The 25,906-nt window shown below is 39.0% G+C and overlaps 1 protein-coding gene across 1 annotated transcript in view; it reads right to left on the bottom strand.

Moving 5' to 3' along the window:
- Positions 1-25,906, bottom strand: part of LOC139015093 (nuclear body protein SP140-like protein) — a 69,430-nt gene that overhangs the window by 38,300 nt on the left and 5,224 nt on the right. Inside the window, exons 2-4 of the mRNA XM_070422366.1 lie at positions 9,266-9,413; positions 7,802-7,970; positions 2,455-2,538 (exon numbers count right to left, since the gene is read on the bottom strand). Coding sequence (XP_070278467.1) covers positions 2,455-2,538; positions 7,802-7,970; positions 9,266-9,413 — 401 coding nt within the window. The remainder of the gene's footprint in view (positions 1-2,454; positions 2,539-7,801; positions 7,971-9,265; positions 9,414-25,906) is intronic.

Raw genomic sequence — 25,906 nt, 5'->3', positions numbered from 1 at the left:
CACACACATACACACACTCTGAATGTCTTCTCTGCTCATTACTCATCATGATTCTTTCCTCTCTCCTCTCCTGATCCCACCAGCAGCACTGATAGATGACAAGCTAAGAATATGAACTGATGCATGTTGGATATTTCATATTCTTAAATGCTAACTTTTTGACTATATGTGAAAGACTTTTTAAAATAAAAATGCATTACTAATTTTGAATATCCTGTCTTAAATAACACATTCCAGTACAAGCTACATAATAATGACTTCTATGTTTTTAGAGCAGCTCCAGGCCTGTGCACCAGAGATGATGGGAGAGGGTTTGCTTAGGAAGCACATGGCATCTATGGTTTTGTGTGAAGGACCCAACAGGTGAGAAACCCTGGCCCAGCGGGAACACACACATCACCCTTACCCCACCACTCTCGCTGTAGTGCTGGCCACCACTGGACCTGATGTCAAAACAAGGCTGAAGCCAAATTCAAGCAAGACAGAGGCAGAAAACTGGGAAGCCAGGTGCATGGGCATTAGGTCCAGGCCCAGGCTGTCAGGAGCTGGAAGCAAGTGCATTTCAGGAGTATGGAAGGAGCAACTCTCCCAGGCAACCAGAAAAATGAAGACTCTGTTAAAGAAATCCTTGGAGGAATTGCCAATGACTATTCTGGGCAACTAATCCTAAAAAGAAGCAGCCCTCCCACCACAGCACCTGCCAGATGGGACAAGAACAGGAAAGGATCACAGAATGGTCAACAGGAACAGACTAGTATTGTTTGATGGATAGGGATCCACTGCTGCCAGCCTTTGATATGAGTTGTCACTGGTTCCTGGGGAAAGACCTTAGAAGTTTATTTCAGATATTAAAGTATGGGCTGTGACATTCTCCCTTAATCACCAATTAATTATTATAAAACTAGAGGTTTGTTGCATGAAGAGATTCATGCAATAGGCCTTCCTTTCTCCTGGCTGCTGGCACCAGTTTGCCTCCGGCATCCAGGGACCAGGCCTTAGCTCTGGCCGACTTGCAGCTGGAGCCGACCCCAGGGATGTGAGGCCTCACTGCTCCGCTGGCCCTGGGGCAGTGAGGCCTTGCTGCTCTGCCGGCCCCAGAAACATCCGGCCTCCCTGCTCCGCTGACTCCAGGGGCCGTCAGGCTTCACTCCACTGCTTGGAGCCTATGTATGGAAATTAACTGCCATCTTTGTTGGCGGTTAATTTGCATATTATGCTGATTAGCCAATGGGAGGTGTAGGGAAGGTATGGTCAATTACCATGTTTGTCTATTATTAGATAGGATAGGACTTGAAGATCCCCTTCCCCCAGGTATCAACAAAGCCCATTTGGAACTGGAGGATTCCACCCTACACTTGCCATCAGCTGCCACCTGACTTCAGTCTTGCCATCTCACTGAGATAACGAGCAAATAGCTTTTCTTGTCACCCATAGCTATGGGGAACTTGTTGCTGTCCTTGAAGCTTTCTTTGATTGGTGGGTTTCCCTTACCTCCTAAAGTTATGTCTCCTTGCCCCCAACCCCTTCACACCACATCTTCTCTTCGAATGTCTGTTTCTCTCTCTTTTTGGCCTTTTTATGAGGTTGTGTCTGATTCTCCTAGTATTCTTTTTTCTGTATCTTTCTCTCTGAACATGTTTTCCTTTTTTGACTCGATTTTCTCTTTTCTATGAGATTATCTGGGTATGTATAGGGTTAAGCATTCAGGCTCTGGGTTCAGAATGCCTGGGTTCATCCTGCTCATTTGACCCTAGGACAACTACATACATGGCCTCTCAAGATTTCAGTCTCATTTTCTGCAAGTGAACAGAGAGTGATACTTCCCCCTAAGGGCAGCTGTGAATACTAAGCTCACAACTGCCAGAGTAAATGTTCAATAAGTGAGCTCTTAGGAATATGGTTGTTGTTGTTGTGTCCTTTACCCCATTCTTCTGTCTTTCATTTCCCCTCTTTCTTCCTGTCTCAAAATACCCACATTTTCCTGCACATCTTACCACTTCCTCTCTTCCCTCCCTATATGACACCTTAACTATTCCTGCTCTTGAACAACATCCCCCACATTTAAATCAGCCCCTTTATCTGTCATCCAGGATGTCCTTTGTTGATCTTAGGCTCATAGTTCTTCATCTTTCACAGTTTTCACACTGATATGCTCCTGCAGGGTCTCCCTCTAAAGCATAGTTACTTTCAGGTCAGCATTGTCTTTAAATTTGGTTCCCTGGTACACTGGGTTCCTGTTCCTCTGTCTGGCTATTGGGCTAATGGTGTCTTGTCATAGCTCCTCCTCCAGGCTCAGTCCCTGCTCATACTTTCATACAAACAGCCCTCTCTGCCTTCTCCATGTTCCTCAACAGGTCTTCCCTGATTCCCAAACTCCACTCAGGACTCAGGCCCATTTCCCATTCTCCTTTTCTGTTAGCAGAAGAGAATCAGTTTCAATCTGTTTGCAATTACCTTGTTCAAGGCTCTGTTGGATATCAGGTCTCTCCTCATTATCTTCTCCATTACTTCTTAGGAACTGTTCTATGTTTGGTATCACTGAAGAGAGGGCATAAGAAGAAGACAATTAGAGAATGGTGTCATCATCTCAAATTGCACTGTTAGGAATTTCCACCCCTTTTGTCACTCAGTGCTCAATGTGTCCCATTCCTGTTGGTAAAGTTCACCCTTCATCTCTGGGACAGAAAAGAGACTACCCAACAAAGGGGTTACTTATGCTTCTAACACATAAAGGAGCTACTCAAATCTCAGGATAAACAAGTTGTGGCAACAGTGTTAGCCTGTTACTCTAGCAAAAAATTTCAGCTGCCCAAGATAGCATATAGCAAAATAAATAATGTACTATTTATTTTGAAATGCGTTTGCTGAACTGATGTAACTGAAAGGAAAAACAGGGATTTCCTTGGGAAGAAAACAAAGATCCTATATAAGTTTACATGTATAAAGAGGAAAAAACACAAAAGCTTTAAAAATGTGGCTGGACAAGAAAAGGTTTTGGCTTAACTGAGTCAGGGAGGATGAGTGCTTCCCAAAGAGACAAATCAGATGACACAGGTGATCCAGAGGCACCCAGATCCCAGGACAAAGGAAGGATACTCCCTGAAGCTGCAAGCAAGGACTGAATATTGAGGCATTGGGCCAGGGACCTGGGAGGTTGCCAAAGAAGGGAGAACAGGGCACCAGCCCAGGGACCTTGCATGTAGGTAACCCAGCAAACATATGAAGGAAGTTAATACACCAAAAATCCTTAGTGTAGATCACTGCAGAAGGTCGGGGGAACAGACTTAGGGAAGCAGTGAGCCTGTATGCCTCAGGGCTGATGGAAGAGTAACTCCTAGGCAATAAACCTTACTTATAAATGTTATAAATCTGTATTATCTTTTTACTCTGTAGTAAATAACATCAAATTCCTTAGCTTTAGAAGCCGTACCTTCCAAAATGTTTTTTCACACTTATCCTTTTTTTAAAAAAAAAAAATTATTGTTGCGAGTATTATAGATGTTTCCCCATTGCCTCCTCTACCTGGTTTCTGCTCCACCCAAGCCCTTCATCACCTTATTGTTTGTGTTCATAGGAAATGCATATATGCACGTGTTCTTTAGTTAATCTCTTTCTACCCCTCTCTCTCCCCTCCACTCTGAGATTCATCAGTCTGTTCCATGTTTCCATGCCTCTGGTTCTATTTTATTTATCTGTTAATTTTAATTATTAGATTCCTTGCTCATTTATTTTGACTTTTAGATTCAATTGTTGATAGGTGTGTATTTATTGCCATTTTATTGTTCATATTGTTTATTTCTTCTTCTTCTTCTTCTTCTTCTTCTTCTTCTTCTTCTTCTTCTTCTCCTCCTCCTCCTCCTCCTCCTCCTCCTCCTCCTCCTCCTCCTCCTCCTCTTCCTCCTCCTTCATTTATTTTGCTGCTTTTAAGATTCTCTCTATTTTTTTTTAACCTTTGGCATTTTATTTTTTTAAAAAAATATATTTTATTGAGTTTTTACAGAGAGGATGGGAGAGAGAGATAGAGAGTTAGAAACATCGATGGGAGAGAAACATCGATTAGCTGCCTCCTGCCCATCCCCAGGTACATGAAACCCAGGTACATGCCCTTGACCGGAATCGAACCCGGGACCTTTCAGTCCACAGGCCTACACTCTATCCACTGAGCCAAACTGGTTTCGGCACCTTTGGCATTTTAATTATGGTATGGTGTGGGCCTCTTTGGATTCTTTTTTTAAAAATTAAAAAAAATTAAAAATATTTTTTTATTGATTTCAGAGAGGAAGGGAGAGGAAAAGAGAGGTAGAAACATTAATTATGAGAGAGAATCATTGATTGGTTGCCTGCTGCATGCCCCACACTGGGGATCAAGCCTGCAACACTGGCATGTACCCTGACTGGGAATCGAACTGTGACCTCCTGGTTCATAGGTCAACACTCAACCATGGAGTCCTATTGGCCAGGCTGGCTTCCTCTTGTTTGGGACTCTCTGCACTTCCTGGACTTGTAAGGTGATTTCTTTCACCAGTTAGGAGATGCTTGCTGTCATTATTTCTTTTAATAGGTTTTAAATATCTTGCTCTCTCTTTTCTCCTTCTGGTAACCCCATAATGCAAATGTTGGTACACTTGAAGTTGTCTCAGAAGCTCCTTACACTATCTTCATATTTTTGGATTCTTTTTTCTCTTCTGTTTGGGTGTTTTTTGCTTCCTCATATTCCAAATTATTGATTTGATTCTCAGAATTCTCTACTCTACTGTCGAATCCTTATAAATTATTCTTTATTCCAGTAAGTGCATGTTTAATTTTTGACTGGCTATTTTTCATGTCTTTGATGCTCTCACTAAGGTTCTTGAATTCTCACTAAGATCCTTGAAAATCTCACTATGTTCCTTGAAGTTCTCATGAAGATCCTTGAGCAACCTTATAACCATTGTTTTGAACTCTGTACCTTGTAGTTTGCTTGCTTCCATTTCATTTAGTTCCTTTTCTGGAGATTTCTCTGTCCTTTCATTTGTGACATGTTTCTTTGTCTCCACATTTTAGATTTTTCCCTTTATTTGTTCTTATATATTAAGGTAGAGCTCTTATGTCTCCTGTTTTGGTAGATGGCTTTGTATAGTAGGTATCCTCTAAGATCCAGTGGCTTAGCCTCCCCGTCACCTGAGCTGAGCACTCTAGGTACACTCTTGTGTGGGCTGTGTGCACAGTCTTGTTGTAGTTGGAGTCAGTGGTAGGAATTGACTCCCAGGCCAGTTGGCTGTGAGGACCTGCAGTGACTACAGTGGAAGAGCTACTGTGCAGGAGATACCTCTATAGAGCAGGACTTGCTTCAGTGGGGCTTTGGTACTCACTGTGTCTGCCCCTTGAGTGTGTTGCTTTGGGATGAGTAGTATTGTAATCTGGTATGGTCTAAAGCTGTCCACCAGGTGAACTGTCTCTAGGGATTCCTGGGAGGTGCAAAGTCAGCCACTCCCTGGGCCACTCATCAGGAGCTATAGAGAAATCTGCAGATGGCTGCTACTTGTTCCCAGGTGAGGCCAAGCTGTCTTTGAACTCTTATTGATAGGTATGGGGCGTGATGATACCAGCTGCTGCTTATTTGAAAGATTTTAGGAAAGTCTGAAGCCTGAAACAGGACAGACCATTCATATGAAAAGGCCACTGCAAACATCTTGGTGGGGCTTTAGATTGGATGGGGGTGGTGGTGGTGGTGGTGTCTTAGGGAATCATTAGGGTGGAGAGAACAGTGGGAGCCAGGCTGATATAAACTCAGATATGGCTGCCAGTGAGCTCTACAACTGGGGAGGTCTCAGCATAGGAACAATGACCCCTTTAGAGCACCACTGTCTGGGAAAAAGCTCCCCCCAGGTTTTTGCTCCAATGCCAGACAATCCAGTTCCTCCCCATATGTTTCTGTACCCCACTCTATCCCCCTTCCCCCAGAAATTGCCCCAGTGCTGGAGCTCAGAGGGAGTATGCCCAAGTAAGTCTGTGTACTGGCCCTTTAAGAGAAACTTTTGGGGTCTCCAGCAGCCTTTGTTTCATTCAGCCACAATCCCCACTGATTTTCCCAGCCAGAAGTTATGGGGGCTTCTCTTCACAGCTCTGAAACCCTGGGATGGGGGTATGGTGTGGGGCTGGAACCCCTTGCTCCTCATGGGAGGCCTCCACAGCTGAGATATACCTCCCAATTAAAACAATGCCACATGTGGGTGTCAGGCCAGCCCCTTCCATGTCTCTGCTCCTTCTACCAGTCTCAATGTGCTTTCTTCCTTAATTCTCTAGTTGTAGGACTTCCATTCAAATTTCAGGCAGTTCTAAATGATGGTTGTTCTGTATTTTAGTTGTAATTTTGATGTGGTTGTGGGAGGCAAGGAGTACCAGCATTTATTTATGCTGCCATCTTGGATTATCATGCTTATCCTTTTTGAATCAACTTGCAGTCTTCTTCTCACTCTGAGATTAATCTAGTTTGTCCTTGTTCAGCAGACACATAGATCATTTACCTCTTTATGTTTGTTCCATTACCATCTGCATTTCCCAGTTCATATCATTTTTGTTTTGAATTCTCCATCATTATTTGGAGATCTTTTTGAGACCAAAAATATATAGAATAAAAATTTTTCTAGGCAAGTCAAACAAAAATTATTGGAGGACATCTTCTTTACTAAGAACCCATATAAAAGTATAAAATCATGCATTTTCAGGAAAGAAGCAGAGAACCAAACCAGTAGTTTTGTATAGTATCCAAACATCTCTCTGGCAGAGCAATTGGTTTTATGATTTTTTGATTGTTTATCACACTTGTTATGGCGAATGAGTTAATAAAACCATTTCTCCTTTTTCAAGGACAAATTTGACCTGACTTTTTTGCTCATTATTCTGGAAATCTGATGAAGGTGGCCTCTTGTCTGTGTTAGTAGGCCGACACTGAGCTTAGTGTTTTTAAAATGACCAGTGACTGTAGGTAGACAAATTGCATGTGGCCTGAGAGGGACTAGATGTGAACCACAAGCCATTTTTTGTCTTCCTCCAATGTATTGACTCTTGTAATTCAGCTGTCCTGGTGGGGTCTCTGAAGGTTATGACTACAGAATTATTACATGAGATATTGACTCCCCTGGGCATGTTGTGGCTAAAGAAGTGTGGATTCTGCAACTCAGATGTAACTTGAGGTGGGTTATAGTTAACTTGTTAGACTGCCATGAGGACCCCTGCTAAGTGTCACAAAGAAGAGCAACTGATGCAGGCCTGTTGGGATGTTGTGTTTCCTGTTATTTGTCCTTCTAAGAAAATCTGAATCCATTGTGGCTCTGGTTGTCCTGAGTCAAGATACCTAGTTACTCAAACCTGCAGGTTGGTGTTTGAACTGTAGCCACTTTATGATAAGCTTTGAGTGGCTAATGTTATATTTGTTTTCTTATCTGCAACATCCCAACTGCCCTGCACTGTGCCTGACACCTGGTACAGTCAATATATACCTGTGGGGAAAAATTGGCCCTGGACATAAAAAAGTAGGTAATAAACCTAATTACCTTCTTTTTTAAATCCTCACCCTAGCATATTTTTTTCCATTGATCTTAGAGAGAAAGAGAGAGAGAGAGGAAGGGAGAGATGAGGTTAAGAAAGTGCGAGAGAGATCTAAGAGAGACATTTTGACTTGTTTCTTCCTGCATGAACCCCGACTGGGATCGAACCAGCAATTGAGGTAGGTGCCCTTGACCAGGTATCAACCCATGATGCTTTAGTCCTCAGGCCAGAGCTCTAACCACTTGGCAAAAGCAGCCAGGGCCCTAATTACCTTTTTTGAAGACTTTATAAATATCATTTAAACCAGGGTAGGTGTCCATGACGTCCTTCCTGAACAATGCTTCCAGAAGGGACAGGTCAAATGACTTCTCCACTTCATCGAGAACATGGTATATGACTTCTTTTTCATAACCCGGTGTTTTAAAAGATTCTTTAGACTTCTTAAAAAATAATGAATTGGGAAAATATAAATACAGATTTCCTAGTTACAAAAGAGCCTTAGAAAGTGATTTTATAGTTAATGTATTACAATTTCCCAACACAGTTATCTTCTCATGTACAGTTTTATTTTATTTTTTAATATTTTTTATTCATTTCAGAGAGGAAGGGAGAGGTAGAGAGAGATAGAGACATTGATGATGGGAGAGAATCATTAATAGACTGCCTCCTGCATGCCACCTACTGGAGACCAAGCTTGCAAACTGCACATGTGCCCTTGACCGGAATTAGAACAGGGACCCTTAGGTCCACAGGCCAAAGCTCTATCCACTGAGCCAAGCCAGCTAGGGCCTCATGTACAGTTTTAGAATTTGTTGATATTATTATGACTAGTAGTTAAACAACTCAATCCGTCTTCCTTGAAAATTCCCATATGTGAATCTGATTTCCACACCCTCACTTCTATTAGATAGAATAAGAAGCAATTATGAAGAACAAATTGGGTTAAAGCTAAGTGTTTTGTAGCCCTTTCAGAGCCTGGTCAAATATTTTAGGAATAGACTTAGCAGGCGATAAGCTGCTGTTCTATGGACTGCTCAGCCCTTGTCCCTCCCCAAGGACTGACTTGGCCTGGAAGCTCCTGTGAACTTTGACATAAAGAAAACCTATGGGTAGGGAAAGTGAAAACCTGCACCTCTATATCTCCACCTACACCTTTTGCTAAAATTAACCTAAATTCCAAGAAAAAAAATGGAAAGGAAACTGAAAACTGTTGTTAAAAGAATAGCAAGAATCTACTTTCAAATTTGTCCTAAGAAGACATTGATTCTCTGTGGATTTTAATGTTTAAAATTGATCTAAGTATTTAAATTGATGTTCATTGAAATGAAATGCTGTATCAATTATTATTTCAATAAATGAAATCATTAAACTTATTCAACCATTCATTAAAATTACTTTTAATTTCCATTTTATACTATATTGTGTATATCATTCCTACAAGGCATTAAACATCTATGTAGCACACCCACTTCACATCCAGCCTACCTCCAGTGCTATTAACCCCACTATAGGGGACACCACGCAGCACTGTCCCTTCAGTTAGGAGCAGAACTGTCTTCAGTAATGCCTGTTTATCTTCTCCCTTCTGACCTTATAAGAGCACTTACAGCAGTACTTGAGAGGGTCCCCACTCATAGGCGACTCCTCAGTTGCCCAGCTGTGTTCTGATGTTTGATTCCAGGATATCAAAATATAACTTAGTTTACCAGATTGTAACATAATAAACTTTACCTACTTCATACATTTCATTGTTGATGAAGCCATAGTCACGGAGAAGTTCAAGGAAAGGAAATGCTACTTTTATTATATTTGAAATTGTGACCTTCTCTCTTTTGAAGTGGCAGAGTGCAATGTCATAGATACGCTTTTCTTCTTCAGACATCCTAGGGAGAAAGGACACAATGAAAAAATTTTGATATGCCTGTGGATGCTGTAACATCTTATAAATGAAGCATAGTTAATGAAGAACCAACACATAAAAAATACGTGTCCCTTAGTAAAGATTAGAACAAATAGAACTGAAACAATAGACAAAGCTGTAATAAAACGAAGCATAAAGGATTAGAAAAACATAAGTAATATTGAAAAGTTCCAGTCTGTTATGATCAAAACCATTGTAAAATTATTGTCTCCTAACAGATCTGGAATTTTTATGAAACAATTTTAATTTGTACTAAAGTGAGATAGACTAAACTGGCCACCCACAGAGGAAAATGAAACAATGGATTAATAATGGAATGTAAGCTTAAAATGAATTTTAATTAACAACTAAGAGAAAATAAATCTGAAAAAGATAAAAACAAGGTGCTCCCTTTTTGACCTACTGCAGTTAAGAGAAATACCATCTTGACATACAAAGCTAGTACATAAATGGAAAGATGTAGTTTAATAATGATATGATAAGACATAAACTGAAATTTCACAAGAATATCTATCATTTTTTCCTAGTATTTCTGGTTTGTGTTAATTTATATCTATCTGTGCTATTGTTGCATGTAATGAATCTTTTTAGGCATCTGAATTTCAGAAGTGGCTGCTGTTTCCTTTGAAAGTAGTTGTACTAGTAAGCCTGAGTCTGTAATTTTGCTTCTTAGTTGATCTTTTTTATTTCTCTGATAATAATGTTTTAGTAGATATTTTGTATTCCTGAAAATCATGAAGACTCATTATTGGTTCTTTCCAGTACCCAATATTCATCAGGGAATAATAATGTCACCTTATTATGTCAAATTCTATAAACTAAGCATTCTTTTTAAAGATAGGTGATTGAAGAGACTCATCTGTCTTCTCTTTTATGAGAATTGCTACTAAAATGAAAAATAAATAATTGGTTTCACAATGATGAAGAGAACGGCAGGGGGCAATGAGTAAATGAGAGATTTCTGAAACAAAAAAAATGGTCAGGGGAGCATTAAATGCTTTGTAGGATGAGCATGCTCCCAGCAATCAGGAAAGCAACCAGTGTGTCATGTGGAATCTTGAAGGCAGAGGAGATTGAAAGGGAGACATGTTTCTGAAAACTACCATGTTATTTGATAAATGAAGAGCAGGGCAATGTACCCTTCACCCCTCAATTTGCATCCTGACCAGGTGAAGTCAAGCAAATATTATTGTCCTTTCTACCACCATATGTTCCTGTTGCCTGTGATTGGATTTCATAGATCAATAATATATCACGTATGCTATATGCCTTGCTCATCATCCAAGTTGTTGGGTGATTCGAAGTTTGTTCCTCTTATTGTTCAGTGGTATTCCATTGTTGTGTCTACTACCATCTGTTTATTCATTTTCTTGTTGAAAGAAGTTTTGGTTGATTCTAGAGAAGACAAATTTGAATAAATATGCTGTTCTGATATAAATATTTCTGTAGCATGTTTTCATTTCCCTTGAGAGTAAATAATCAGGAGTGTAATTGCTGGCTCACTGTGTAGGAGTGTCATTAACAGTTTTGGAAGCAAACTGTTTTAAAAATTTGTTAGAAATAGCCTTGCTAATGTAACCATTCTAGTGTGTGATGTGGTATCATATATATATATATATATATAAAATTTAAATTCTTTATTGTTGAAAGTATTATATACATCTGCTTCCCCCCCATTGACCTCTCCCCAGCTGCTCCCACTCCCAACACATGCCCTCACCTCCCTACTCTCTGTGTCCATTGGTTATGCTTATATGCTTGCATACAATTCCTTTGGTTGATCTCTTACTTGTCCCCTCCCAGCCTCCCCTGCCTTCCCTCTGAAGTTTGTTATAGTTTTAATTTCTATTTCTTTAATGACTAATGATGTTGAACAGAATTTCATATTCTTATTAGAAATTCATATACCTCCTTTTGTGAAGTGCTTGCTCAGGTCTTTGGCCCTTTGATATTATTGGGCTGTCTTTTACTTATGGATATGTAGAAGGTTGTTTTATCTTGCAGATAGAAGTATTTAGTTTAATATATGTATTGTGAACATTTTTTCTCAGTCTGTGGCTTGCCTTTCATTTTCTTAACCATATCTATTTTTTTCAAACATTTTTTTCTGAAAGTATTACATATGTCCCCTTCCCTCCCCCCGCCACCATTGACCTGCCCCTGCCTGTCCCTGCCCCCACTTCCTGCCCCAGGCCTTCAGCAACCTACTGTATGTGTCCATGGGTTATGCATATATGCATACAAGGTCTTTGGTTGATTATCTTCTACCCACCCAGCCTCCCCTCATTCCATCTGAGATTCCCCACTCTGGATCCACTCTGTTCCTCAATTTATTTTGTTACTTAGATTCCACATATGAGTGCGATCATGTGATACTTGTCTTTTTCCTACTGAGGAGAGATTTTTAAATGTTTGATGATTTCCAATCTACCCATTCTTTCTCTTTTGTGCTTAATATATTTAGCATGCTATCTATGAAATATCTTTCTACCCCAAGTTTATGAAAATATTAAAATACCAATGGGTCTTAGTTTGAATAATCTATTCTGCATAACTGATTTGTCTATCTTAATTGGCTTGATAACTATAGCTTAGAGAAATCTTGAATTCAACTGGAAAAATATTGTCTTGACTTTCCTAGGTCTTTTGGTTGTGCACATGCCTTTTAGAATCCATTTGCCCACGTGTATAAGAAAAGTCATTTGGATTTTATTAGATTTGCATTGCATCTATAGGTAAATTTGGTGAGACCTACATTAATATTTTTGAGCTCCAATTTTTAACATTGTATCTATCTCCATTTATGTAATTGTTTTAATTTTAGCTGGCAGTGTTTATAGCTTTCAGCATAGGTGTCATGCACATCTTTCATTAAACCTAAAACTTGTTATTATGTTCTTTTTGATACTATTATAGATGGTATTGATTTTTGACTGCTTGTTACACTTGTAGGAAAATAGAATTGGTTTTAAAAATATTAATCATGTATTCATAATCTTTATAAGTTTACCTGTGAGTTCTAGTAAGGTATTTTAGATATTTTAGATTTTATAGAAACAATCATGTGGTCAGCAACAACAAAAAATACTCTTTACTTCTTCCTTTCCAATAATTATTTCTTTTTCTGGTCTTATTTAAGTGTCTAGGAGTTTAAAAACCATGTTGAAGGAAAGTTGGTGAGAACATACTTCTTTACCTCATTTCCACTCTTAGAGGAAAAGCATTTAGTATCACCATTAAGTGTGGGGTGCAGTTACAGTGTTTTGGCCAGGTTCAAACCTCAGACTAATGAAAGGACAGGGTCCTCTCTTTGCCATGTGCAAGTTCCAGCTGGAGGGCAGGGCCCTCCCAGCACAATCATAGCCAACGGCTGAGGTTGTAAGCTTGAACCTATGGTCCGAACACGTGGCTTCACGTGCCTTGTGATAGAGTTTAGGTGCATGCATTTGAGTAGGGTTGAAACTCATGAGAATGCTGTAAACAACTTGATCACTTTGCCTCGTGGCATCTGCTATAAAATAAAGACACGGCTTGTGGGCACTGGCGCTGTCTCCGCATCAGGGAGCAGCATCCCACTGAGACCCAACTTTCATTCTCTTGTCTGTCTTTTCTCAATCCTTTCACCCGCCCCACTCAGGGTCATTGAACCAGGCTGAGCTGGCATGGCACATAAGGAGCCATGGGGCTGAGTATGCCATGGCTGTGCCGGCTCTCCACAATTAAGTATAAGATTTGCTTTACATATTTGTGTATTTGGGTGTCCCAAAAACATATATACACACTTCAACAGCTGATAGCTTGATATTTCTTTCTTTTCAGCCAGACCACTCTTTGAACAAAGAAAATTCATCCTAAAATGCTATGGGAAGTTTGAAAATGCAGTTGAAGTACAAACACTTGCCTTTATAATTATTCAAAGTGTCTATACATTTTTAGGATGCTGATTACTCACTTAATTTTCATTCCTTTTCAGGTTTAATTGATTTGAAGTAATGTGTGAAGCCAGGCTTAGCTTTGACCAAAGAAAATTTATCCAAAAATCAGTTTGAGGCAGCTCTGCCACTGTATTTATTATTGTTCAAAAGTTTGTAAAGATCTTAATTATCCATGAATGAGTGAGATCATGCAGTGGGAAGGCCAGGGAGGGTTGGGGGACAGGAGGGAGGGGAGTAAGAGATCAACCGAAGGACTTGTATGCATCCATATAACCATAACTAATGGACATAAGACACTGGGGGGTAAGGGAGGGCAGGGGCTTGTCAAGGGCCGGGGGGGGGGGGGGAAGGACACTTATGTAATACCCTTTGTAATACTTTAAGCAAAAAATAAAAAATAAATAAAAAAATAAAAAATAAAATGAGAGGTCCTTAAAAAAAAAAAAAAAAGAAGAAAATTTATCCAAAAGACTTTTATATGGGGATACATAAAAGATGAAGTTTATGATACAAAAACGGACAAGAATTGACAAATTGAGGGTGCACAAATACTGAACAAAATGATTCTTGAGGTTTGTGATTCCATTGCTACATGCTAATAGCAGTTCCTAGCCAGAATGGTCATTAGTTTGAAAAAAGGCATTGACAAGAAAAGTTATTCATATCTGTAGATTCTTTTAAGTTTCGAAAATGAACTGTGTGTTAATAAACACTGACTTCATAATCATTCAAAGTGTGTATACTTTTTTGGGGGGACAACTTATATATATGTACAAAATATATACTATGCATTTTGTATAGTATATGTATTATAAAGTTCATATTAATATATACTATAAAATATTTAATACATTAATATATTTTGTAATGAGTACTGTATACTTATACATCTACTTATATAAAAACCCTTGGTGTAACATCATGACCAGAACCACCGCCAACTGGAAGGAAGTTAGTCCTGCAGGGGTCGTCTTGGAAACAGCTGTGCCCTCCCGCAGCTGTTTCCAGGAGGGTGAGATTTCAGGCAGGAACCCGCCCTCAGAGTGGAGCGTGCAAGTGAAATGATTTGTAATGGATCTATTATTGGAGCTACCTTTGGAAATACTGTATCTATAGATCAGTGGGTCTCAACCTTGGCTGCACATTAGAATCACCTGGGAATCTTTTTAAAATCCTGATTTCTGGGCCTCATCCTCCGGAAATTCTGTTTCTTTGTTACTTATGTTGTGGCCCCACCCCATAACAAAGAAACAATTTCCAGAGGATAAGGCTCAGGAATCAGGATTTTAAAAAGATTCCCAGGTGATTCTAATGTGCAGCCAAGGTTGATAACCACTGCTATAGATAATATTAAAAATATATCTAAATGTGCAATTCTTTGTCCAAAAAATGAGCATGTTCAAAAATTAAATGAAGAAAATTTGGATATACTCAATGGAGATTTTCACACATATTTGAGTGATGATTTCATTGATTCTACAGATGATGCTGAAAGGAAATTTTCCCATAGAATTTCTTAATAGTATTACTCCTTTGGGAATGATGTCATAAATTAAAATTGAAAGTGGGTGCAATCATCATGCTATTGAGAAATCTCGTTAGTAAGTGGGGTCTTTGTAATGGTACCAGATTTATTATTAAAAGATTATGACCTAACATTATTGAAACTGAAGTATTAACAGGATCTGCAGAGGGAGAGGTTGTTCTGATTCCAAGAATTAATTTGTCCCCATCTGACACTGGCCTCCCATTTAAATTGATTAGACGACGGTTTCCTGTGATGCGAGCATTTGTGATGACTATTAATAAATCACAAGGACAAACTATAGACAAAGTAGGCATATTTATTCCTACCTAAACCCATTTTCACACATGATCAGTTATATGTTGCTTTCTCTCGAGTTTGAAGAACATGTGACCTTACAGTTAAAGTTCTAAATACTTCATCACAAGGGAAATTAGTCAAGCACTCTGAAAGTGTTTTCACTCTTAATGTGGTGCACAGGGAGATATTAGAATAAGTTTAATCACTTTATCAGTCATTGTTTGCATCACTGCTGTTTTTATATCATGTTTCTGTTGTTTTCATATCATGTTTTTGTTGTTTTCATATCATGTTTTTGTTGTTTTTATATCATGCCTCTGTTGTTATATCCTTTTGTTACTGTTTATTTATTAATAAATTTATATATCATTTTCATATATATTTTACTAATTTCCTTTCATCTCTCACACTTCTATTATAGAGAAAGGGCAAATAGCAATATTAAAATATCTCCCCTAATTAATTTCCTTTAAAAAAATATATATTTTGCCCTGACTGGTTTGGCTCAGTGGATAGAGCGTTGGCCTGCGGACTGAAAGATCCCAGGTTTGATTCCGGTCGAGGGCATGTACCTTGGTTTCTGGCACATCCCCAGAGGGGAGTGTGCAGGAGGCAGCTGATTGATGTTTTTCTCTCATCGATGTTTCTAACTCTCTATCCCTCTTCCTTCCTCTCTCTAAAAAATCAATAAAATATATTTAAAAAAAAATAAAACATCGATCAGCTGCCTCCTGCACACTCCCCACTGGGGATGTGCCTGCAACCAAGGTACATGCCCTCGACCGGAATCAAACCTGGGACCCTTGAGTCTGCAGGCTGACACTCTATCCACTGAGCCAAACCAGTAGGGCAATTAATTCCCTTTTAATATGCACAAATTTTGTGCACCGGACTACTAGTTATATATAATATATTAAAATATATCTTTAATAAGAATAGGGAAGTTTATTGCTATTGCTAGTTTGTTGCAAGTTTCATCATAAATAGATATTATTTTTATCAAACGTATCCATTGAGATATTCATATGGTTTTCCTTTTTTATTCTTTATTGGTGAATCACATTGATTGATTTTTGCAGCCTCTCTTTTTAAAAAAATATATTTTATTGATTTTTTACAGAGAGGAAGGGAGAGGGTTAGAGAGTTAGAAACATTGATGAGCGAGAAACATCAATCAGTTGCCTCCTGCACCCCCTACTGGGGATGTGCCAACAGCCAAGGTACATGCCCTTGACTGGAATTGAACCTGGGGCCCTTGAGTCCACAGGCCAATGCTCTAGCCACTGAGCCAAACCTGTTAGGACTCTGCAGCCTCTTCTTAAGTAGAAACCGATAACCACAACTCCACAAACATTTGAGAGAATTCTTCAATATTAGAATTAAAAGATAACAGAAAAAAGAGAAAGTTGCCCTATGAAAAACAGAGATGATGTAGGAAGGAGAAAGCTTCCACAAAACTAATAATTATAGAGTGAGTTTTGAGAATGCATTTTGTACTCCATGACGCTAAGAAAAAGAAACTACAGAAAGAAGTAGTGGTCTTAATATTTTTAAAAAATGATTTCAGAAATAAAAAATTATTAAAATTATTGTAAAATAAAATGAAGAAAATTCTTCAGAAAATTAGGTAAATAAATTAAAATGGAATAAAAGATGAATATAAGATGTGAAACTTTAATATAGGTATTTTAATAGAGATGTAATTGGAGTCAAGACTCCTGGACATGAAAAATTCAAAGGAGGAACATATCAAAGGAATTATTTAATGATATTCCACAGAGTGGAGGACATGAATTTTTCAAAAGGACTCAATTGGGTACTTAGACAAATGAAGTTTGAAAGAACCACCAAGGCCTATCATTATGAAATGACAATAACTAAAAAACAAAGAGAAAAAATTAAAGCTTTCAGAACTCAGAGAGAATCAAAACAACTTCAGACTTTTGCCCTGAGCAATGTTACTTTATAAATATCCATTCTTAATGTTTTCCCAAATTTTCTTTTATCTATCTATCCATCTGTCTATCATCTATCTAACTGTTTTAAAATGCAATTTCATACATGCTCTTGAATTTTTATGCAATCAAAATTTTTCTTCTTTATCTTTTGCTTGTTTCCAATGACATTCTTTCCTTTCTTTTCATCCACTCTACCTGCCCCTTCCACATAATCCATTTGAACTTCTTTATACATATTCTTCCCTAAATTTTTGTAAGAATTTAATTTTATCTACCCATGTCTCCCATGTCTATATCATATCCATATCTTGAAGATAATTGTCATCATATTTTACTTTTCTGTTATATAATTTTTTTCTGCATCATACTTTTTTTACATTATATGCATTTTTACTGTATCACATTTGTTTTATATGTTAATACTTTGAATATTTTTTTCTAATTCACCTATGATTCAAGTCTATCTATCTATCTATCTATCTATCTATCTATCTATCATCTATCTATCTTCCTATCCAGTGAATGGGTAATATTCAAAAACAAAGAGAAGAAATTAAAGCTTTCAGAACTTAGAGTGAATCAAAGCACCCACACAATCTTTTAAAAATACATTAGGATAAATTCCAGAAAAACATAAATATATACCAGTAATGATGAAGATATGAAAATCAAAATCCAGTGAATCTAACCCAGGAAACAGCAAAGGGAAGCACAAGATGGCAGCTTGCAGTGGACCAAAAACACAAACATCTCAGATTGAAACAAGTGATGATTATAGCATACTAGAGGCCTGCTGCATGAAATTTGTGCATGGGAAGGGTGTCCCTCAGCCCAGCCTGCATCCTCTCCAATCTGGGACCCCTCAGGGGATGTTCGACTGCTGGTTTAGGCCTGATTCCGGATCAGGCCTTAACAAGCATTCAGACAACCCTCTCACAATCTGGACTGCTTGCTGGTTGCTAAACATTCTCCTGCCTACCTGCCTGATTGCCCCTAACTACTCCCCTGCTGGCCTGATTGACACCTAACTGCTCTCCTGCCAGCCCATTTGTCCCCAACTGTCCTCCCCTGCCGGCCAGATCTTGCCCTAACTGCCATCCCTTGCTGGTCTGATTGCCCCCAATTGCCTTCCCCTGCCAGCCTGGTTGCCACCAACTGCCCTCCCCTGCTGGTCATTTTGTGGCAACCACATTGTGGCAGCCTTCTTGTGACGACGTGGAGGATGGCCATCTTATGATGACGTGGGGGCAGCCATTTTGTGGCAGCCATGTTGTGACAATGTGGGGGCGGCCATCTTGTGGTGGCCATTTTGTGATGACGTAGGGGCGGCCATCTTGTGACGATGTGGGGGTGGCCATCTTGTGATGATGTGAGAGCCTCGTGCAAGGCCTTGAGGGCCACCTAGGCTTTTATTAGTATAGATAGGCAATTGGAATGAATGACAGCAATGTCATAAGGAATGGGAGGAAGGAATTGGGAATACTCTATTAGAAGTTACCTGTGCTACAGGGAAGTGGGTTAAAATGCATATTGCAATATCTAGGCAAACACTAAATACATTTAAAAAGAAGAAAAAAATATATGTTAATAGAAGAGATAAGATGAAATTATGCAGTATATTAAATGAAAACCAGAGATGGCAGAAAAAGAGGGGTTATGGAGAAACAAAGAACAAATACAATGAATAGAGAACAGTAACAAACATGATATTAATTCGACATATTAATACTTATATTCAATGTGAATGGTCTTAATATTCCAATTAAAACCCAGCAATTATCAAAGTGACTGAAAATATTTGAAAACTATATCTTGTCAACAAAATAAACCTTTATACATAAAACTAATGTTAATAATGGAGAAAGAGATATCATGCTAACATGAATCAAGAGATTTATACAATAGCTATATTATTTCCAGACAAAGAAGATTCAGAACAGGAAAAAATTATGAAGGAGAAAGAGGGTATTTCATATAAAACAGGGGTCTGTTTTCCAAGAAGACTTAATCCTTCACATGCCACTTAACATCAAATTAAAAACTGATAGAACTACAAGTAGAAACAATCAAATGCACTGTTAGAAATTTATATTCAACACCCTCTTTTAGTAATTTATATTCTAGCTGGCAAAGATTCAATAAAAATAGAATTGATTTGAACAGCACTGTCAACCAATCCCAATCTAAGGGATTTCCCATTAGATTATCAAATGATTTCTCAAAAGAAACACATCAGGCCAGAAAGGAATGAAGGAAATTTACAAAGTGATGCAAAGCAAGGGACTGAATTCAAGAATACTCTATCCAGCAAGGCTATCATTCAAAATTGAAGGGGAAATAAGGAGTTTCACAGGCCAGAAAACGCTGGGGAGTTTATCACTACCAAGCCAGCAATGCAAGAAATGTTAAAGAGACTGGTGTAAAACAAAAGAATAAAAAGGGAAGAAGGAACACAGGCACACAAAAAAATGGCTACAAACAAGTACCTATCTATACTAATAAAAGGGAAATATGTTAATTAGACCAGACATCTTCCAGACATCCTTCTGGACAAAGCCATTGTGTCAGGGGCCAAGGAAGAGGTGCTTAGGGGTGATCAGGCCAGCAGGGGAAAGCAGTTAGGGGTGACCAGGCTGGCAGAGGAGGGCAGTTAGGGGGTTATCAGGTCAGCAGGGGAGCAGTTAGGTGGTGATCAGAGCACCATAGGAGCGGTTAAGTAGTGAGATCAGGTTGGCAGGGGAACTGTTGGTGGGAAATCAGGCTGGAAGGCAGAGGCAGTTAGGGGTGATTGGGCAGGCAGGCAGGTGAGCGCTTAGGAGCCAGTGGTCCCAGATTACGAGAGGGATGTCCAACTGCGGGATCGAGCCTAATCCAGGAGTTGGTCATCCCAGATTGGAGAGGGTGCAGGCCGGGCTGAGGGACACCCCCTTCCCCAACCGTGCACGAATTTTGTGCACAGGGTTTCTAGTCAATAATAACTTTAAATGTAAATGGACTAAATGCTCCAATCAAAAGACATCAAGTAGTTGAATGGATAAAAAAAAAAATGACCCATATATATACTGTGTATAAGAGACCCACCTCAGAACAAGGGACAACACAGACTGAAAGTGAAGAGATGGAAAAATATCTTTCAGGCAAATGGAAATGAAAACACATTGGTGTAGCAATACTTATATCTGACAAAATAGACCTCAAAGTGAAAGCCATAACAAGAGATAAGGAAGACCATTACATAATACTAAAGGGATTGATACAACAACAGAATATAACTCTGGTAAACATATATGCACCCAATGCAGGAGCACCCAAATACATAAAGAAACTCCTGGAAGATATCAAGGGAGAGATCAATAACAATACAATCATGGTAGGGGACTGACACCACTGGGTAAATCCTCTAGACAAAAAAAATCAGCAAGGAAACAGCAATCCTAAATGACTCACTAGACTAGATGGACTTAATTGACATCTTCAGAATATTTCACCCCAAACCATGGAATACATGTTCTTCTCAAGTGCACACGGGACATTTTCAAAGATAGACCACATTGGGTCAAAGGCAAAGTCTTTCCAAATTCAAGAAGATTGAAATCATATCAAAATCTTCTCAGACCACAATGGCACAATATTAAAAATAACTACAATAAAAACAATCAAAAAATTGAAACACTTGGAAGCTGGATAGCAAGCTATTAAATGACTGGGTTACCAAAGAGATGAAAGAAAAAATTAAAAACATCCTGGAAATGAATGACAATGAGAACAGGACAATCCAAAACCTATGGGACACAGTGAATGCAGTCCTGAGGGGGAAAGTTTTCGTTCTACAGGTCTATCTCAAAAGAAGAAAAAAGAAAAAATGGTAATAAATCATCTAATTCTACAACAAAGAATTAGAAAGAGAGCAATAAGAAAAGCACAGAGTGAGCAGCAGGAAGGTGATAATAAAGATCAGAGCAGAAATAAATGACATAGAGACCAGAAAAACAATACAAAAGATCAATGAAACCAAGATCTGGTTCTTTGAAAGGATAAACAAGATTGATGAACCTCTAGCCAGGCTCACCAAGAAGCAAAGAGAGAGGACCCAAATAAACAAAATCAGAAACAAAAGGGGCAAAATAACAACAGACCCCACAGAAATACAAATGATTGTTAAAAAATACTATGGACAACTCTACTCCAACAAACTAGACAACCTGGAGGAAATGGACATATTTCTAGAAAAATACAACCTTCCAAAACTCAATCAGGAAGAATCTAAAAATCTCAGTAGGCCAATAACTATGGAGGAAATTGAAGCAGTCATCAAAAAGCTTCCAGCAAACAAAAGTCTGGGGCCAGATGGCTTCACAGGGGAGTTTCACCAAACATTCAAAGAAGAACTAAAACTTATCCTCCTCAGACTATTCCAAGAAATTCAAGAGGAAGGAACACTGCCAAGCTCATTGTACGAAGCCAGCATTGCCTTATTACCAAAACCAGATGAAGACAAGACAATGAAAGAGAATTACAGGCCAATATTCCTCATGAACATAGATGCCAAAATCCTAAAAAAAAAAATCCTAGCAAATCGGATCCAGCAGTACATCAGAAATATCATACACCATGACCAAGTAGGATTTATCCCAGGGATCCAAGGATGGTACAATATCCACAAATCAATAAATGTGATACATCACATAAACAAATTGAGAGAAAAAAACCCACATAGTCATAGCAATTGATGCAGAAAAAGAATTTGACAAAATCCAACACCCATTTTTGATAAAGAATTCTCAGCAAGGTGGGAGTAGAAGGATCATACCTCAACATAATAAAATCCATATATGACAAACCTACAGCCAACATCATACTCAATGGGCAAAAAACTAAAACCATTTCCCCTAAGAACAGGAACAAGACAGGGATGCCCACTTTCACCACTCCTGTTCAACATAGTACTGGAAGTATTAGCCATTGCGATCAGACAAGAAAAAGAAATAAAAGGAATCCAAATTGGAAAAGAAGAAGTAAAACTGTCCTTATTCGCAGATGACATGATATTGTACATAAAAACCCTAAAGACTCCATCAAAAAACTATTAGACTTAATAAATGAATTTGGCAATGTAGCAGGATACAAAATTAATGCCAAGAAATCTATGGCATATCTATACACCAATGGCTAACTTACAAAAAGAGAGACTAAAAAAGCAATCTCATTTACCATCATACCAAAAGAATTAAGATACCTAGGAATAAACTTAACTAAAGAGGTAAAAGACCTCTACTCAGAAAACTACAGGATGTTGAAAAAAGAGATAGAGGAAGACATAAACAGATGGAAGAACATACCATGTTCATGGACTGGTAGAATCAGCATCATTAAAATGTCCATACTATCCAAAGCTATCTACAGAGTCAATGCAACCCCCATTAAAATACCAACGGCATATTTCACAGACCTAAAACAAACTCTCCAAAAAATTCTGTTGGAATAAAAAAAGACCCCGAATAGCAGCAACAATCCTGAGAAAGAAGAGCAAAGTAGGAGGGATCTCAATACTAGATATCAAGCTATACTACAAAGCCACTGTTCTCAAAACTGCCTGGTACTGGCACAAGAACAGACATATAGACCAATGGAATAGAATAGAGAGCCCAGAAATTGATCCAAACCACTATGCTCAATTAATATTTGACAAAGGAGGCAAGAACATACAATGGAATCAAGATAGACTCTTCAATAAATGGTGTTGGGAAAACTGGATTGGACAGATACATGCAAAAAATGAAACTAGACCATCAACTTACACCACACACAAAAATAAACTCAAAATGGATGAAGGACTTAAACATAAGACAGGAAACCATAAAAATATTAGAGGAATCCATAGGCAGAAAAATCTCACATATATGCCAAAGCAATATCTTCACTGATACAGCTCCTAGGGCAATGGAAACTAAAGAGAAAATAAACAAATGGGACTACATCACAATAAAAAGCTTCTACACAGCAAAAGAAACCATCAACAAAACAACAAGAAAGCCCACTGCATGGGAGAACATATTTTCCAATGTTATCACTGATAAGGTTTTAATCTCCAACATCTACAGGGAACTCATACAATTTAACAACAGGAAGATAAACAGCCCAATCAAAAAATGGGAAAGGAACCTAAATAGATACTTTTCGAAAGAGGACATAAGAAAGGCCAAGAGACATATGAAAACATGCTCAAAGTCACTATTCATACAAGAGATGCAAATCAAAACATCAATGAGATACCGTCTCACACATGTCAGAATGGCTATCATCAACAAATCAACAAATGACAAGTGCTGGCGAGGATTCAGAGAAAAAGAAACCCTTATGCGCTGCTGGTGGGAATGAAGGCTGGTATAGCCACTGTGGAGAACAGTATAGAGTTTCCTCAAAAAACTGAAACTGGAACTCCCATTTGACCCAGTGATCTCACTTCTAGGAATATATCGCAAGAAACTAGAAACACCAACCAGAAAGGATATATGCAACCCTATGTTCATAGCAGCACAATTTACAATAGTTAAGATTTGGAAACAGCCTAAGTGCCCATCAGAAGATGAGTGGATTCAAAAATTTTGGTAAATCTACACACTGGAATAATACACTGCAGTAAAAAAGAAGGAATTCTTACCATTTGCAACAGCATGGATGAAACTGAAGAGCATTATGCTATGGGAAATAAGCCAGTCAGAGAAAGATAAATATCACATGATCTCACTCATTTGTGGAATGTAATGAACAACATAAACTGATGAACAAAAAACAGATCCAGAGACAGAGAAGCATCGATCAGACCGTCGAACGTCAAAGGGGAGGTAGGGGAGGGTGGGGGTAAAGGGAAGAGATCAACCAAAGGACTTGTATATATACATATAAGCCTAACCAATGGACACAGACACCAGGGGGGTGAGGGCATGAGTTGTAGGGTGGGGGGGATGTGGTGGGATAAGGACACACATGTAATACCTTAATCAATAAAGAAAAAAAAAAGAAATAGCAATCATGAAGAGTGTGTCCTCAGACAATAAGGGAATTAAAATAGAAATTAATTATAGAGAGCTATAATTGAAACTCCTTAAATATTTAGAGATTGAAAAATATACTTCTAAATAAGATGAGTGAAACAAAAATGTTAAGAGAACTTTTAAAAATTATTTGAACTAAATTAAAATGAACATGCATTTCATCAAAATTTGGTGATGCAGAAAAAGCACTGATTAGTGGAAAATATATTCTTTTAAATGCATACTAGAGGCTTGGTGCATGAAATTCGTGCACTGGGGGGTGGGGTTCCCTCAGCCCAGCCTGCCCCTCAGTCCCAGAGCCCTCACAGATGTCCTACTGACGGCCACAGTCTGGCAGCAGAGGCTCAGAGCAGGCGTTGTGTGTGTGTGTGTGTGTGTGTGTGTGTGTGTGTGTGTATGTGTCTGCTGGGGCCTGCCCCAAGCTGTGCCATGTAGGCTCGGAGCAGTTGCCGTTTGTGTGTATGTGTGTGTGTGTGTGTGACCCGCTGGGGGTCTGCTCCCAGCCACACTGGAGGCTCAGAGTAGGCGCTGTGTGTGTGTGTGTGTGTGTGTGTGTGTGTGTGTCTGCTGGGGGCCTGCCCCCAGCCACACCATCAAGGCTTGAAGCAGGCACCCCTCTCTGTTGATCTCTCAGGCTCCTCTCTGCGTGTTGTACTCTCCCTTGAGCTGTGGCCAGGATGGAGTGCTGCCTGCAGGCCATGCTTTCTTGATTGCTGCTGCGACCCAGGAGATGGTGCACATGGGAGTTGCCCGCAGGTTGCTCTTTCCTGCTCTGGAATCGCCGTGGAGACCCAGGAGCAGGCGCACATGGGGGCTGCCCACAGGCCACCCTTTCCTGCTCTGGGATTGCCGCAGCAACCCAGGGCCAGGCCTTGCTGGGTGCTGCCTACAGGCCACCCTTTCCTGCTCACTGATCACCATGGGGTCCCGGCTGGGGGCAGGGCTTAGGTGGCATGGGGCTTAGGCAGCACACGGGGGTCCCGGATGGGGGTGGGGCTTAGGCAGCACAATTCGGCTGCCTAAGCCCCGCTGCCCAGGGCTACACACAGGGCCCAGACGGTGGCTCATGCTGTTGCTCACTGCCTGCAGTATGCAAATTAGCCGCCATCTTTGTTGGCAGATAATTTGCATATCTTGCTGATTATCCAATGGGAGGCATAATGAAGGTACAGTCAATTACCATCTTTGTCTATTATTAGATAGGATATTAATAAAGAAGGAAGACCTAAAATAAAAATCTGTTTTCAACTTAGAAAACTAGAAATACAAGATCACAAAAAGAACAATTTAAAACTAAAATAGAAGAAAGGAAATAAAATAAAAATTAATTTAAAAAAAATAAGTGAAATGAAACTAGGAAAACTAGAGAAAAACACACAAAACCTAACGCTGGTTCTTAGAAAAGAATAATAAAATTGATAGGCTTTTATACAGGCTAATGAAAATAAGAGGAAAGACACAAAATACCAATATTAGAAATGTAAGTAGGATCATCACAACAAATCTCATGACATTAAAAAGATAATGAAATCTATGAACAAATCTATGCCAACCAATTTGATAACAAGTAGTATAGGCTAAATCTTTGAAATATACAAACTACCAAAACTCAAACAAGGAGAAATAGATAGTTTGAATAGGCTTCTACCACTTTGAAAAAAACCGTGAATAAGTAATTCATA

Source organism: Myotis yumanensis, unplaced genomic scaffold (genome assembly GCF_028538775.1).
Source record: "Myotis yumanensis isolate MYYU_CA2020_CCGP unplaced genomic scaffold, mMyoYum1.0.hap1 SCAF_8, whole genome shotgun sequence".
Taxonomy (NCBI): domain Eukaryota; kingdom Metazoa; phylum Chordata; class Mammalia; order Chiroptera; family Vespertilionidae; genus Myotis; species Myotis yumanensis.
This window is presented reverse-complemented; position numbering and strand designations above follow the sequence as displayed.